At 42.0% G+C, this 17630-nt stretch overlaps 1 protein-coding gene across 2 annotated transcripts in view; it reads right to left on the reverse strand.

Moving 5' to 3' along the window:
- Positions 1-17630, reverse strand: part of CSMD1 (CUB and Sushi multiple domains 1) — a 2022422-nt gene that overhangs the window by 375747 nt on the left and 1629045 nt on the right. For both annotated transcript variants that reach the window (XM_043557450.1, XM_043557440.1), the window contains exons 16-18: positions 14411-14549; positions 10594-10781; positions 1799-1987 (exon numbers count right to left, since the gene is read on the reverse strand). In XM_043557450.1, coding sequence (XP_043413385.1) covers positions 1799-1987; positions 10594-10781; positions 14411-14549 — 516 coding nt within the window. The remainder of the gene's footprint in view (positions 1-1798; positions 1988-10593; positions 10782-14410; positions 14550-17630) is intronic.

Consider the following 17630-nt stretch of genomic DNA (forward strand, 5'->3'; position numbering starts at 1 on the left):
ACAGGACAGAATGAATGTGCATCTCCCTAATCCCATGATGATGGAGAGTAATTTGACCTTTCTACTTTTTTGCAAATCAACAGGGTAGAAAAAAAAATTTTTTTTTTGCATTTTCCTGAGTCCATGTCAGAGTGGACATATTTTGAAGTGTTCTGTCTCCTTCTCTGAAAAGCCTATGTATGTGTTTTCTTCGTGGACCTGTTGTTTTGTGTATGTCACTGTTTTTCTTCCATCCGTTTGGGTGATAAAAGTATCTCGAATCACATTACATGGACAGACCAATTATTTTCTGTAGTCTGACCTTTTCCTTTAACTTTTTTTTCAATAGAAATTTTAATTTGTATGTAGTGAAATCTGTCAATGTTTTCCATTTATTGTGTCTGGATTCACAATTTGAACAACATCATTTATGAAATGTCATCCCTCATGGATTTGGAGTAATTTTAGCAAATTAAGTTGTTATACAGGCATATAATCTATTTGTGTATTTCTGTACTGGTTTCATATTTTCATTTTCACCTATTTTTCATTTTCATTCATTTTAATTAGATTGTATTGATCGTAAAACTTTATTTGTAAAAAATTTGTATATTTAAATTTCATCCCTACCGTCCAGAAATGTATTAGGTATTTCCCTGTATGAGGATATTCTTTTTGTATTCTACTGTAAACTTCTAAATTATTTTAAGGTAAGTCTCCATGTTTCCTGTTAAATATGCTCCTGAAGGTTTTAGAGTATACAGATATTATACTTCTACTAACTGTATCCTTTGTGGAAATCCACAGATCTATGTTTATCCTGAACATGGTCATCTATTAGCACTTACTGCCCAAACTTGACAGTCTGTTCTTTGTAATATTTATAATTTATGCCGTTTTCTTATATTACTGCATGCATGAGGATCTTCTGGATAATAGGAAATAACATTCCTGGTACTAATAGGAAATAACATTCCTGGTACTAAGAAAGTTATTCTGTTCTCGCCTTCCATGAAACTTTTTATAATAGTTTGTTATGAAGTGTGGTATTTTCTATAGGTAAATTCATTTCTGTTATGGTTCTCTCTAAGCCACAAATACAACCACATTACAACATTGGTGAAAAACTGTTGTGAATGGGAAAAATATGTTCTTTTTTATAGAGATAATGTGATAATGTTGTTCTATTCATGGCCAAAGGACAAATCCCTTAGTGTCTTTGCGAATGGCCACAAGTACCATATTTGTGTATGCCCTGCATGGAGCCATTGTCAAGGTATTTGTTTGGAGACTTCCAAGGGCAGATACGTGCAGGGAAGGGGGAGTGGCCACCTGGGAAACCACTTGGGGGTCTTCTGGGAAGGTGCTTCCCGGTGGTCCCAGGGAGAGTGCTGAGAGCTTAGAGGAGCTGTGTAGACCTCAGAGTGGTGGCTCAATGCTTGGACTCAGTTCGGAGGAAGACTGGGCCTGATGATGTGGAGCACACGCGCTCACTAGCCTCCCTTCGTGCTGTCTTCAACAAATGCCTCGTGTAAGAGTGTGTGCATAACTGAGCTCTGTAAGTTTCCGTGTCTGCTGATAAAGTTGAAGACCGGTCCATAATTTTTTTTTTTATTTCTCATTTCTAGACAGATGCCTTACCTCATAGAAAAAAAAATGTGCTAGATAAACTTCAAGTATTGAACGGAATTGTTTCTAAGGTGTACAACTTTTCGTATCATACCGCCCTGTACAATACAACACATTCCACCCAAACAACTGAGATATCGACAGTGTCCACATTTCTGTAGGGTTTACGGCTCCCTTGAGCTCCACCTACCGTCACAGCTGGGCAGGGCGTGGTTCCACTGATGGTTCCTCTCACAGACCAGGGGCTCATCATCGCTCAGTGTGTACCCCGGGTCACAGCTGAAAGTCACCGTAGACTTGATGCCAAAATGACTGCCGTGCCGATGCCCATTCACAGGGATTCCTGGGTCAAGGCAAGAGTCCGAGTCCAGAGTCACACCTGCGTGCGCAGAAAAAAATACATTAACCATGGAACTCTGCTGGCTTACAGAAAAAATATGTGTGCAGTCGTACATATAAAATATCCCCAGACATCATCAGACCTGGAAAATTATTCAAGTGAATCCAACCATCCATTAACGTAAACAACCAATACACTTTTGCGTATCTGATCCCGTTTTTCTGTAGAGACAGATATTGTTAACTATTTATCAGATGACCTGTAAGTCTACAAACCTGAATAATCCCTTGATGTCTGAAGTTTATTTCACTTCGTTGGAAAACCAGTGGACTGTTAAATGAAGCCTGTCTTCCGTCTATCTCTAGCCTCCCCCTTCCCCTTACTGTATTTCGTGTTCTAGTTAGATTTGGGCAGTCATCCTTCAACTTTCGTGGACACGCACACATGCGCCCAAGTCCATACGCACATACTGCAAACTAAGACCTCACTGGATCTGATTCTGTAAAACTGCATTCCATACATCCGTGCATTTTTCACATTTGCACGTCAGTCAGCCACTTTGGAGATGGCTACAATTAGCCTATGCTAAAAGGCGCTAAAAAGTGCTATATAAAGTCAAGTGATTATGATCATGTCATTACAAGAGTTTCTTTGCTCTCTCAGATTTCTCTTTATTTTTAGAATATACGTTTGAAAAGATAAGGAAAATGGGAGCAGGGGAAGAAGATGACAGTGTGATGGTTATGAATTCAAAGACATAAGAAAGACTCTGCCACTGCTTATACACAACTCTCTAAGTTAGGTTTGGAGCATTACAGTGATGACTTAGACCATTAATTAAAAATCTTAAATCATCACTGATGATGCTCAGTCCCCCCAAAATGATCTTTGGAATAACATTTCCAGTCACTGCATAAATTTGAGTGATGTACCTTACACCTTATACCCTCACTCATTAAGTCAAATACATGACATACAAGTAAGGAGTGAGTTTTTAAAATAAATAATGAGTGATAATATTTCTTCATTAGTATATAGCCAAATGTGATTCAATAGGTACCAGATTGCAAGCAAGAAAGCTGAGCCACTACTGAAAAATGGGTAGTTAGAAATGTGGTTTCTAAGAGAGGTCTAGCTCCTAAGAGGTAACCTGTGAACGCTTGGAATTTCTTTAAGTTTATTTATTTATTTTGAGAGAGAGAGAGAGAGAGAGAGAGAGAGAGAGAGAGATTGAGAGAGAGAGAATCCCAAGCAGACTCTGCACTGTCAGTGCAGAGCTAAACACGGGCTCAATCCCACAAAACATGAGATCATGACCTGAGCTGAAATCAAGAAGTGGACGCTTAATTGACTGAGCCACACAGGCGCCCCAACCCTTGGAACTCCTCGAGTGCTAGGAGTGTTTTGTTGTCCATGCTGTGCCCCTGGACCAAAAGGATTTCAGTCTAGCCGACAAGGAAAGGGCAGCTGGAGACTGAGTTGAACCACGAGGGCAATGATTCCACGCATGATGCTTCTCTAATGAAACACCAATCAGATCTCTGGACACAAAGACCCCAGTGAGCTTCCCAGGTTGGCAGGACTGTGCGTATTGCCCCACAGTGTGGCTAGGAGGAGGTGACACCATTCATGGCCCCATGGGGAGAGGATGACACCCTTTGTGTCTTCCTCTGCCTAACCTGGATCCTTTCTGTAATGCATGTGACTGTGGGCACAACAGCTTTCAACGTTTGTCCGGTCCTTCTATCAAGTTATCAGAACGGAGCGTCATTTTGGGAACTCTGAACTTGCAGTTGGTTTCAGAGTTGGCAAAATAAGCAGGTTTTGCCCTTTGCAAATCTGTGTGCTTAACCCCAGAGTTTGGTTACACTGGGTAAAAAATGGAAGACCATCATAGTTAAGATTTCCAAAGGAAAAAAATAAAACAATGAACAGAAGAAGAGGCTAAGTGAAAAGACATATATATGGCACTATTTTTCCCAAGAATTTTTTTCTTAAATATTCTAACTAATCTCCTGAAAACTACTGTGTGCCTACTACCGTAAACAACAGGTGCCAACTGTCACGACATCCTTCCATTCCTGTGCGGGGCACGGCTCTGCCGAAAGCCGGGCGGCATCATGTGCCCCACAGCCGTCATGTGCTCTGCCCCTCTGTCTCTAAATCCCCCCACGTACACTCATGTTCTAAGGCCGTGTTCACGACCTCTTTTGTAACACAGCAGCGATGGCATGAGTACGCCCTATATACGATGGGTACGTACACTAGCTTGTTGGTTTTGCAGGGACAAGATTAACACAAGAAGCCCCCCAAAAGACACTTTGCCAAAGAAATGGATTAGTGGGAAGATCCCTGACAAACCATTTAACTCTATTTTTGCATTTTGTCAAATGCTTTCCAATGATCACTAAACAATATGCTCGCTGCACCGCAGCAAATAAACGTAATAGGGAAAGGGTGCCTTGGAGGCTCAGTGGTCAAGTGTCTGACTCTTGGTTTCGGCTCCGGTCATGATCTCACAGTTGTGAGATTAAGCCCTGATTTGGACTCTGCGCTGACAGCGTGCAGCCTGCTTGGGATTCGCTCTCAATCTCTCTCTCATTCTCTCTCTCTCTCTCTCTCTGCCCCTGCCCTGTTCTCTCTGTCTCTCTCAAAGTAACTTAAAAAAGAACTTTAAAAATAACAGGATTTAATATTTTAGATGATGTGAGGGCAATATATTAAGTAATAATATTCACAATAAAATGTATGATGGTAAGCAAACTTTTTCCCACATAAAATTTGCAGGGAACAAAGAGAAAAGCATCAGAGGAAACCAAAGCATACAAATATAAATGCAGAATTCTTTACATACAAAACTGAACTGCAAAATAAACACTATGTTGAAGTCATAACTGCTGGTTAGTACTAACTTTATTCCATCATTCATTCATTCATTCATTCATTTTCACAAAATAATGGACAGAAATACTAAGCTGCACAACGTACAGTTATTGTACTGCTCTGCATTACAATATTTTTGAAGGGACACTACATAGGAGGGTAACTGCGTGCTAGAATTATAACAGATCTGACGACCAACTCGCCCAAAATGCACCATAAACAGGAACTGTGCAACAAGATGGCAGCAGGGAGAACGGAGGGCAGTGCACGGCGGGTGACATGACTCAGTAGGAAAAGCCCTTTAGAGTGAACTAAAACCAGTGTGTGAGGACCGGCAGCCAACTGACTTTGAAGGAAACCTACACAGACTACTTCAGAGCACTGCTTCGAGCATTTTCCCCCTCCCGAACGAGCCCTCGCCATACAAAGAAAAAGTGGCATTAATGGATTTTGTTGAAGCTTTGAGTATGTGTCGATTCTGTCCCAATTGCTTCTTCCTCGAAATGTAACGTGACAATGCGTTTTCTGACGCAGGGATATAAATACACTGCTCATCATTTGGCCCGTCAAGCAAAGAACTCAGTAACTCGCTACCAGTGAATGACTGAAGCGAATGGCTTTGACGATGTCCACGTGCACATTATATTAACGTACACTTGACACAAGCAAAGTTCTGCTTAACTGTTTTTCTACAAGTTCCAGTCAAAGGAAAGGGATGCATGTTCTGAGTACCTTTTACCTCCCAAGGCTCTTTCCACAGCCTTCGAAAGGGTTGGAAACAGCAGTCACAATCCCATTTGACAGATGAGGGAATAAGCCAAGAAATTAAGTAAATTGGTTATGTTAAATTATTCACCAGGGTTCACGCCTAAGCCCTCGCCTGCCTTCGTCCCTCCCACCGTGGGGGTGCGCCCGTGCCCACGGGTCCAAGTTTCCAACTGCACGGCATCCATACCCATTACATTTTGACTAGTTTTCCTTTCTGATCTTAAGAAAGGTCATTAACTCTTTCCCTCTCTCTCTCTCTCTGCCCCTACCCCACTTTTGCTTGCTCTCTCTCTCTCTCTCAAAATAAATAAATAAACTTATAAAAACATTTTAAAAAGGGGTGCAGTCAGTTGAGTGTCAGACTCTTGATCTCGGCTCAGGTCATGATCTCACAGTTGGTGGGTTCAAGCCCCAAGTCTGGCTCTGCCCTGACAATGTGGAGCCTGCTTGGGATTTTCTCTCCTCTCTCTCTGCCCCTACTCCTCTCTCTCTCTCTCTCTCTCAAAATAAATAAATAAACATCAAAAAATTAAAAAACAAAAAAGTCATTAAATCTCAGAAACTAACATGCACGCATGCATGTGCGTGTGCGCGCGCGCGCACACACACACACACACACACACACACACACACACCAGAAAACATTCTTTGCCTTTCGCAATTTTTCTTAATGTTTACTTTTGAGAGGGAGAGCATGAGCATGGGAGGGGTAGAGAGAGGGAGACACGGAATCTGAAGCAGGCTCTACACTGACAGCGGAGAGCCTGACATGGGACCCAAACCTATGAATCATGAGATCATGATCTGAGCCCAAGTTGGACGCTCAACCGCCTGAGGCACCCAGGCACCCCAATTTTTAAAAATTGCAGTGTATTAGCAGCAAAGCAGGACAGATACATTTACATGCAATGAATCTTGCTTTTCTGGAATATTTTAAAGGACACTTTTGAAAGCATTTCCAAAAAAACAACGCCCTAAAATTGAATGGCAACCTCCATATGCTTGAGATATCTACTAGCTGTCCAGTTGCCTATAAAATCATGGCTACTTTACAGTGGTGGTTCAAAGTTCTACAACAAACAGAGCCAGCAAATGATTATTCTGGGGGAATAATACAACGACTATTATACAAACTGTGTCCCATTCCTCATGAGGAATAAAGTTAATAAAAGGACAGACTGTAACTGGACGCTGTGTTTATAAAATGGATGATTCTGGGGAGCCCGGATGGCTCAGTCGGTTAAGTAACTGACTTTGGCTCAGGTCACGATCTCACAGTTCACGAGTTCAAGCCCCGCGTCGGGGGCTCTGTGCTGACAACTCAGAGCCTGGTGCCTGCTTCGGATTCTCTCTCTCTCTGCCCCTGCCCTGCTCACACTCTGTCTCTTTCTCACAAATAAATAAAATTTTAAAAAATAAAAATCAAACAAATTAAAAAAATTAAACGGATGATTCATAAGAGTCCGCACACAGAACAGACAGACGACCCTCTGGCTCTGCTCGTAGGAAAACCTTGAAAAGAAAGGCTTCGCCCGTCCGCCTCACAATTCACAAGTCCTGACCTTAACGCTGTCTGTGGCAGCGCACGTTAGCTCATGGCACCTGTGCGACAATAAGCCAGCCTTGTTTCTGCAGTGCCTTCTGCCTGTAAAGTAGATTTTCACACGCCCATTTGGGCGTGGAGCAGGATCGTTAATAATGTCTTAAAGCAAGGTAGGCTGATAGTGTCAAGTGTTTACCACAAAAGACGAAAGGGAGATGAGCTCTATCATTATGTTTAAAGGGCATAAAGAATTTGACCTAAATCATTCTTGGGTCACAGGCAACCCGTTTTTGTTTTTGTTTTTGTTTTTAGCATGTTGGATAAGCAAGGGTCATTATTTTCTACTGCTTCCACACTGGCTTCTGGACGTATTTCTTCAAAGAGTACTAGAATTGGTCACAATGTTAAAGGGGTTGGTAACACGTGACTTCTTTTACGTTTTTCTCTTCTTCCTGTCTCTCTCTCTGCTCTTGTTTCTTCCGTGACTCTGGGGGCTCCTGCGTGGCCTCCCTGCCCACCTGCCCTACCTCTACCTGGAAATCCATGTGTCAGTCCCGCACTTGTCAGGGCCTGCCTGGGCTGACTCGGGTACCCGCTGTCACCTACGTGCCACCTCGAGGCGGTGAGAGAAATCCAGAATTCTGGCGGGCACCGCAGGCATGGTGGATTACGATGTCTGGAATGTGAACGTAGGAGCCCGCATTGTACTAGGAATCCCGGGCAAGCCCTGATGCACAGTTGTGTCTGACAAGAGCTGCCCCTTCAGCACGCCTTCTGAACCAGGATGGCTACCTGGGCCGGCTACGGGCTTCCTCAAAGCCCTTGGGCCTCCGTCCACCCACAGCAGCGGCAGCACGGGACATCCGAGCTCGCGTTGCGGCTTCTGCTCAGTTTTAAGGCCTGCAGGTAACGGTTTTGTACAACGCCAGCCTGCAACCGTGGGGTTACGGACCCCAGACCTTTCCTGACTCATTTCCATATAAAAATCCCACATCCTGCTCATCTGCTTTTCCCCATCTCCTTGTTTCTCCTCAAGTACAGAGCGGCTGATAAATAAATTGAGGTGATCACAGGTCACGCTTCGGTGTGGTCCTTCCGGGCAGTATTCTCCCAATAGACGTCGGATACTTTCATTCGGAGGAATTCACAAAAACGTGTGGGGCCTTCTGGAAGGACCACGGGGAGTTCACAGGGCAAAAGCCAGCATGAACGTTTAGACCAGTGTCCCTGCTAAGAGCACTGGGCGGTGGATGCCGCGGGGACCTTCCCCCCCTTCTCCCCCAGAGAGTTCTGTCCTCTTCTGTGATGACACTCCTGGCTCCCAGCTCTTCCTGTCAAGTAGGAGGAGGAGGGATTCTGGACCCCAAGGGATCAGAAAGGTCTGTCGCTCACACAAGTATCTCTCCGCTGCAAATGCTACCAGCTCGGTGATTGTTTTCATCTTCTGTTACGGACACCCTGACGGAGGAAAGGCAAACAGCACTGCTCTCTGAGAGGTCACTCCAGCCTGTGGAAGCATGCTTACCAGGGGTCAGCTCTGTTGTCAAGCACAGGAGACCCACATCTCCTATCTCCATGCAGTCACTCTTTGAAGATCATAAAAATTACTGCTAGAATTACCGGCATATTATCGACTATGAGTAAGGGTGGCAAGCGAAAGAGGAACTCGTGACCTGACTTTCGATCATTCTCTGAATTCTAGAAAGAATCGGTAGGAATAACCCGTTTATTTAAACAAGTTAGGTGGGCAGATGCCATCACTTTCTACTACCTGCATATAGGCTTTAGGATATAATTTCTTCACAGGGTACTGGAGAAAATGGGCAGAATAATGTATGGCTACACAAACAAGGGAGAGAAAAGAGAAGAATGAGAAACTCTGTTCTAGTTTTATTCAGTGCCTAAATAAGGCACCATTCTCGTAAGCTTCATCCAAGCGCGTGCTCAAAGGCCATGTAGCTCGAGACTTACGAAAAGGGGTGCGGTGGGGCGATACAGCACTGAGGAGTTTTACAAACCTGGATGGTTGTGATGTGCACAGATCTTCACTCCCAAGAAAAGCAATGACTCGAAGGGACATTCAAAAGGAATGAAATAGGAGACTTTCTGGTTCTTAAATTGTACTTCATGTTTAAAAAAGACCTTACTTTGAAAGAAAGGTTGCATGATTATGAAGTGAAACCAACCAATTTAAATTTGAAATTAATCATTAAATCATGAACAGTCGATTTTCTTCCTATCAGAGAGAGTCATTTTTTTTATTAAGAACTCCACGTAGACTTGTATATGTGTATATGCATGTACATATTTGCATGTGAGTCCATACGTGAGCATGAGAAGCGGAGAAACATACATAACAGGTTCTTAATCTAAGCTGCTGGGTGGAGTTTGCACAGAGGTTAACGTGAGGAGCAGGGGGTGATGTGGGGACAGGAAGGCAAGAAAAAGAAAACAATAATGAATAAACATCCCACATGTTAGATATGACCCCACTCAGGATCACTTGTAAAATTATATGTGTGGGTATATATGTAGCTATATATTTGTATAATAGCACTGAAACTTAATTTTGTTTATTTTGGGATAAGACTGTGAAAAACAGCAACCATAAAAACCTTGAAAAATAGAGGTTTTTATTCCCTCAGATTCAGTGTTCTGCATTTATCCATCTTTTTCCTTCTACTCAGAAAGGGACATATTTTCAAACAGAGGAAATTAACCGTTGGGCTTGTATTTTTAAGTGACTGGTGTTAAAAATGCATTCCCAGGGTGAACCCCCCGGCTGCCTTCCACAAGTCCAGTTTCGTAAGGATCACTAGAATATACTAGCATGACCTGATCTCCAAATCTCAAAAACTAAAACTATGACTCAAATTTGTATTTATGGAAACAAAAATGGGAAGGAGCACTTCAAGTTGGGCAAGATATCCTGCACTGTCACATTTCAGCAACCATTGTAATTACTTCTACCAATCTTTCTGGACTCTTGCAGTGCTTGTAAACAGCAACCTCAAGTTAGGTGTCATTACTGAGGTTCTGCTGGATTTTAACTCCTTCTCCACTCTTGGTTCCATGTTCTCTCCCCACTGAAACATGCTCACACAACAGCCTACCCATGTTCTTCCAGCAAAGAACCTCCCAGCTGTTGTTTAAGAGATACAATTTTAGTGGTAACTCCTTTGGTCAGGAGCTATATTTCTAATAGTAGTAATTTATGATTACATGTAGTAAGCACATTTAATTACTTATTTAATTTTATAATCCATCAATGAGTATTTTATTATTTTTTTAGTTTTAAAGTGAAAGCCCCCAAGTTGCTCTCTTATCAATAAGAGAAGGTGCTTCAGGGCATGCAGTGCAGGGTGGACAGAGGCAGCAAGGGCTGTCACCTGCGCTAAGGAACCAGAGCACATGCCTGGGGGGCAGATGGCAAGTGGACCCTCCGACTTACTCTCGTAGTGAATGAGGAAGCCGACGCTGGAGCGGCTGTTGTCCGTGGTGAAGAGGAGATACATGAAATGGCCAGTGCTGATCAGAAACCGGGGGGCCTGCGTGCCATGGTACTCTCCGATCAGCGGGGACGAGCTGGCTGGCCCATCTCGGACTTCCAGCGTGTCATAGTTGACTTCAGTCTGGAATCTGCGGAGATTCGTAATGAGTCAGAACACAAAGCTGCATTAACTTACTGACGTTCCCCAAGTATTTTCGTGCATTCATGACAAAGCCATGTATACCTATATATATAAAAGACTTACAGTTATTCAACCTTTAAAAAGACCAGGCCCTGGGCACATATGATATTTAAGCACGGTACATTTTTCTAGAAGAAAAGGTATACCCTAAACCTATCCCTCTTACTGAATACTGGGTCATGTCACATCCCAAATGTAAAAGAGGGCAGTCTTTAGCTCTAAAATCAAAATACTGTGAACCATATTAGTTTTCAGTGAGAGTAAGGGAAGGATAGGATGGGACAGGATGGAAGGAAAGAGCAGGGCAGGAGAGGAGAGGAGAGGGGAAAGAAGGAAAGAAAGAAAGAAAGAGAGAGAGAGAGAGAGAGAGAGAAAGAAAGAAAGAAAGAAAGAAAGAAAGAAAGAAAGAAAGAAAGAAAGAAATCAACTTAAAAATATTGTGAAAAATCAATCATGCATTTTCAAACTGTTTCATGATCCCCCGTTCAACCAGTTTAGGGACATCTTAAATGGGCACATAAGGAGACACGATCTCTTAAAGGAAGAAAGTAATTCGAACTACATGATGATATTCTGAATACTTTTAGGAAAAAAACTCCTGTGCCTCTTAAGCTGTGCTCACTCTTTGCACACACCAGAAGCACCGAGAGCCCGGTGCTGTTCAGAAACGAAACGTGGCTTTCAAGGTTTGAACGGCTTCCCAACGTGCTTCACTTTTAAGAAGGACTTTATGCGCACAGAGAACCTGGCCCCGTGTTATATTTAGATACGGCGGCAGCCACTTGGGTCCTCTTGGGTGCGACGAGGAGACCATTGCAGGCACTGAGACAATTTTCGAACTGGGCCCATCTCGTCCTCAAAGAGCTAACCCGGTTTCCAGGGTCTGGCTGTGCCATCAGCGAGCAGCTTACGTGAGCCTCGGACTCAGTCCGTGACTTTCAGGCGAAGAATTCCGTGGAAGCCTGGGTCATTATTATCCCCACACTCTGCATCAGAGGACGCCGACGGACAGCGGGGGTGGCGGGGGGTTGGGGTTGGCAAGCGCAGGCTGTCCTGGCTTCTGGGCACAACAAGTGAAGAGGCTGAAAGCACAGGGCTGTGCCCTGCTTATCTCTAAATCACGCAACATCCTCCTAGAGCAGCCGGAAGACAATGACATACTCTAGCACCTCGGCCTGGCGCGGCGACCCCTGCTCTTCCATGAGAAGGAACCCAAGACCCTTGCCCCGACACACGGTAGACCGGAATGGAGCCACAGGCCGTGCATTTGGGGTTCGATGGCACCGCTTCCTCGCTGACTTTTCCAGAACGTGCTCTGAACACACTGTGGTTTCTCACTTACCCAAGTTTAGATTCAAGAGGTTTGGATAAGCATGAAATAAATCTCATTTGAAAAATCTGTGCTACAGTCTCCAGACCTTCCGTCTTTAGCAACAGCTAGGACTGATGACGGCGCACATCTCAACAGCTGGCGGACTGCACACCACAATGGCTGTTTTCCTTTATTTGGCAACCTGATGTGCTTTGTGTAAGAATGACACCAGCATGAAATTTACTTATTTGTTTACTAACTTATCATTTTTTAATGTAACTTTTTGACTTTTATTTCGTTTCTATTTAATTTTTTTAGAGTTTGGTGCACCTGGGTGGCTCAGTCGGTCGAGCCACCAACTTCGGCTCAGGTCATGATCTCATGGGTTGTGGGTTCAAGCTCCGCATCAGGCTCTGTGCTGACAGTTCAGAGCCTGGAGCCTGATTTGGGTTCTGTGTCTCCCTCTCTCTCTGCCTCTCCCCCGCTCTTGCTTTGTCTCTGTCTCTGTCTCTCTCTCACTCAAAAATAAGTAAACATTAATTTTTTTAAAAAATTTTAATGGTTATTTATTTTTGAGTGAATGAGAGAGAGAGAGAGACAGAGAGAGAGAGAGAGAGAGACCATAAGTGGGGGAGGGACAGAGAGAGACAGAGACAGAGACAGAGAGAGACAGAGAGAGAGACAGAATCCGAAGCCGGCTCCAGGCTCTGATATGTCAGCACAGAGCCCAACACGGGGCTCAAACCCACAATTGTGAGATCATGACCTGAGCCAAAGCTGGAGGCTTATCAGACTGAGCCGTCCAGGCACCCCCGTTATTTTGGACCTTTAAGTTTGTTATGTATGAACACATCCTTTACTCGTGTGTCAGCCCACTGCTCGGGGCTAATCTCTACAACTAATCTCTACAACTAATCTCTAAAGAATAGTGTAAAAGTCACCAATGTCTGAAAATATCAGAAATATTGGTTCTCATAAATGAAATTTAGCAAAATATCACAGTTCCATAGAATTTAAAAGACAAGATTGAGAAAAATTATATGGCTCTCTCTCTCTGTTCAGGCAACTGAAAACACAGCACTAGTAACTTGTGCCAAACCAGGATATAAAGCCACAATTTTTCCTGAGTGATTTAAATTTGCTGTGATGCCAGGAATCAGGCAGTGCTTTGCTCTTCCCCCTCTCAATACCAGAAAGCATAAAAATTAATAAAGAACCATACTTAATTTACTGAATGTTATAGAGTTAATTTTTTCACAATGATTAAGTTTATATGCAAGGATCCATTCTCCAGTATAATGGATACACAAGACAGAATTTTAATCTTCTTCTGAAAGATTATCCTACTGGAGATTCTTATCTTACTAGACTTAATAAATGAACAATAATTTAAAATACAAATAATACCAAGTGATAATGCAACTCCCACTAAACGTATTTCCTATATATATTATTGGCTAGCAGAAAATTGGTGGAAACAAACAGAAAAAATATAACAATGTTCATCCGTCTTGAGACATTATAATATCCTGAATAGTTACACCCAAACTCTTTCAGTCAAGAAGAAGGTAATTGTTGAAAAAGCTTAATATTGCCCAGACATTAAGCTTAAAACATCAGACAAATATGCTTCCTTACATTTGAAAACATCTATCTTTTTGAAAACATTTGAAATCATGAAACTGATTTCATCTTGGAGACAAACGGAGATATGTTTTCTCATGGAGAATTCACGTAGTATGATTGTGTGTTAGATTATCAAATTTATTATCAAACAGCTACCTCCGACCGCATTCCAGTGACAGAACACTCACAGGGAATTACTCTGTCACACACCCCAGTGACAGCTCTGTAGCTTAAAGCATCACTAGGTCACGACACCGCATTCTTGGGCTGTTCCAGAAGGCATCGAAGGGACCAAAGAGGCTTCCATTTGTAATTAAACCCCAGGCCGAATTTATTTCAGCTACAGATCCCAAACCTGGAGTTGGACTCAGGGCCCAGCAACTGTGAGCACTGGGAATGATCATCTGGAACTTGGTACTCCCCTACGCAAGGCGGCCGAGGAAACTCGGCCCTGGCCTCAGAGGGTAAAATTCAAGAGGAACAAATACACCCAGCAAATGCTGGTTTCTCTTTAAGGGAACTCCTCTGGGGGATCCAACCAAGAACTGTCCTATTTCTCCTTTTCATCATCCATTTAAGTAAAACCTTTGGATGTGCATGGGTCAGTAGGCCCAAGTTAAGGAAAAGTTTGTTCTTACCTATCAAAAGTTATTTTGATAGAGTGTCCTGGCTTGGCTTCGATGATCCATTCACAGTTCAGAGAATCTTTATAATATCCTGGCCATCCGGGAGGCAGAATGAGTCCACTGGAAGCTGTCAGGTGTCCACCACACGGGGCTGAAAGACAGTTCAGGATGTCGGCAGGTCAGATTAAACACGCGGGGGCACCACAGCCACACCTGTGACGGCAGGAATGTGCTTCTGTCTTCGAGGACTTAACGTTGTCAAGGATTCGAGCTAAAGGCATCCCCAGATAAACGAAGATTACTGAAAGCAGAGCAGGTACATCCCACACCTGGGCGTCTATCATCAACTCCCAGCAAAGGTCCTTCTACCTAAAAACGTCAAGGTGGAAGTGGGGGATAAATCTGTCACATCTGATTCTCACGACAGATCCATGAAACGCACACCATCGACATCCGTATCTTGTATGTATTTGTACTTCCACAAACATCTGTTGATTAGCAAACAAAAATAGTTCACATCTGAAACAGAATTACCCCGTGGGGTGTGTGTGCACGTGTGCGTGCGTGTGCGTATGTGCGCGTGTGCGCCTGAGTGTGGGCGTGAGTTACATGCGTGTGTGTGCGTGTGTGTGTGGGCAGACAGATACTATAGTTTAATGATGTGTGTGTGCTTATTCAGCTAGGGTGCACTTGTTTCATTAAAATGACTTTCCACACACATCAAACTAAATTAGTGAATGTTAGGAAAACAAAATTTTCAAATTCGACACACATAGGATTAATCTACATCAGTCCTTTTGTGTGATCCATAATTATCAAGAAGAAAAGGAGTCTCAGGAAGGCATGTGCTTGGTGCTCTGGAAAAGGGATTTTCCATTTCTGTATAATCTACAGGAATTTTTAAATAATAATATATACTTAACATGTTTCTGCCCAGTCGCATATTTTTTTCAGATTTTTCTTCTCAAAGTTCTTTGCCATATTTGTAATCAAATCTGTCAATCTACAGATATCAAAGGGAACATAAAAATGTCCCCAGTTAAAAAAAATCATTTTTGAAAAAAACTATATGTTGTGTCAAAAAATAGCCATGTGCATTAAAATGCTTAAAAATTATATACAATTTCACCCAGGTGTTGATGGTGGAGAAAAACATCTGACAGAGAAATCTATAAAAGTAATTATGGTGGCTTCATTTATAATGGAATAACAAAAGAAAAAAAAATAAACATGACAAGATTATGACTACATATCAGAACGTCACAAACACATTTGAGATAATGTTCTCAAATCTTGTTAATGTAAGTAAATCTCTGCAATGAAAATATTATATTTTGCAAATCAAGATATAAAATTATACATGTATCATAATCTAATAAAAATTTTTAATTTAATAAAAAATTTGTTTGAAGAAGAGAAAAAATTTCAAAAATATGTTAATGGCAGATAACACTGGTGACTGCTGTGGGGATCATGTTTTTCTTGGTATAGTTTTCTTTCAAAATAAACGGAGATGTGTGCATTTTTTCTATAGTTAGAAGTTAGTAACAAGAAATCAGCCATTTTTATGAACTTGAGTTATTAAAGAAAATCATTATGTAATCATAATTTTAAAAACAGCCTATCTTTACCAATTAACATTAGGATTTTGTTCTAGTTAAGTCCTTAACTTCATATTTTTAGCCTGTATTCCTATGCTTCCTGACATGTTACAGCAAATACTTTTTAGAAAAGATAAAGGCAAAATTAAACAATTTTACTTCTTTCATGTGTAATTATCCAAAGATACTATATAAGAAAGACATGCAGCGATTATAGATTTTTTTAAAAGTTTGATACATGAGATCTTTTTAAATCTGTGTGGTGAATTATTTTACATCTATAAGGCTTATTTCCCACCTAAATGCAAAACTGTATGTTTCCTTCACTTTACTAAAGTTTAAAAAAAAAAAAAACTGAGTTGTTGGGGCACCTGGGTGGCTCAGTCAGTTAAGCATCTGACTTCGGCTCAGGTCACGATCTTGTGGTTCATGAGTTTGAGCCCCACATCAGGCTCTGTGCTGACAGCTCAGAGCCTGGAGCCTGCTTTGGATTCTGTGTCTCCCTCTTTCTCTCTGCCCCTCCGCCACTTGTGCTCTGTCTGTCTCTCCGTCTCAAAATAAACATTTAAAAAAATAAATAAAACTTTGAGTTGTTATATTTCTTGGAAGGAAGGTGCTCACACTGTCACACGTTGCTATTATTTCATTAATATCTTGTGTTTTACATATCACTTTACATTTACAGTACATGTTAGAAGAATTTGTATCACTTTACCCTGATGAAATAGATATTTTGATCTGTATATTGTAGGTCAACAAAATTAAAGAGGTAATTGTTAAACGATAAAGTCAAGTTTGCCGTATTAGCCGACTCTGATTACGACATACTAGGCCACCAACCCCACAGTTATATTAGCTGTGACAAGAGAGATCTATTTCTCACACAGGCCACCTGTCTAGGGGATCCTTTCTTGAATGAGCTAAGGCACCGAGGTCTTGTAGGGGGCAAAGGCTCAGGGTCACTCACTGTGTATGTCACTTCCACTCACTCCTAACTGGCCAGGACCTACTACAGGTTTCACCAAACCCCACTGAGGCCAAGAAAACCAACCGAGTTGGCGGAGATTCTGTTTATCTGGTGAACAGCTCTAATGACTTTCGTATTCACAGAGGTGATAACAGAAAAGCAAATATGTGAACGAGGTCTTCAGAATGCACATTCTTCTCTGATTTATTATTGAGTGTTTCTGCCCTTTGCGACGGCATTATGTTTTTCTATCTGGCTGGGGTATATTCCGTGAATGTTGGCTCTACGAAATATTATGTGGGAGTCAGTGCATATTTTACAGCAGCTGTGATAGTGTTCCCAACACAAAACTCCTATGAACTTGGAAGACAGACACCTTCCTTCTGCACCTCTCTGGTGCTCGTGTCTTTTTCAACGTCCAACCTTTAAACTTTTTTTCAAACCTGTTTTTATGGTATTTTGTTTATTTACATTTTTCACTTTTTGGGGGGTCACTTCGGATAATTTATACTTTACTAGGGAATCACCAATTTCATTGAATGTTAAAATTTGTTGCCATAGAGTTGATGATGTATTCTTGTACACTTATTTTCCCCCAAAATTAGCTTGTGTTTTTTAAATTTTTTAAAATGTTTATTTACTTTTGAGAGAAAGAGAGACAATG

The sequence above is a fragment of the Prionailurus bengalensis genome, chromosome B1 (assembly GCF_016509475.1).
Source record: "Prionailurus bengalensis isolate Pbe53 chromosome B1, Fcat_Pben_1.1_paternal_pri, whole genome shotgun sequence".
Taxonomy (NCBI): Eukaryota; Metazoa; Chordata; class Mammalia; order Carnivora; family Felidae; genus Prionailurus; species Prionailurus bengalensis.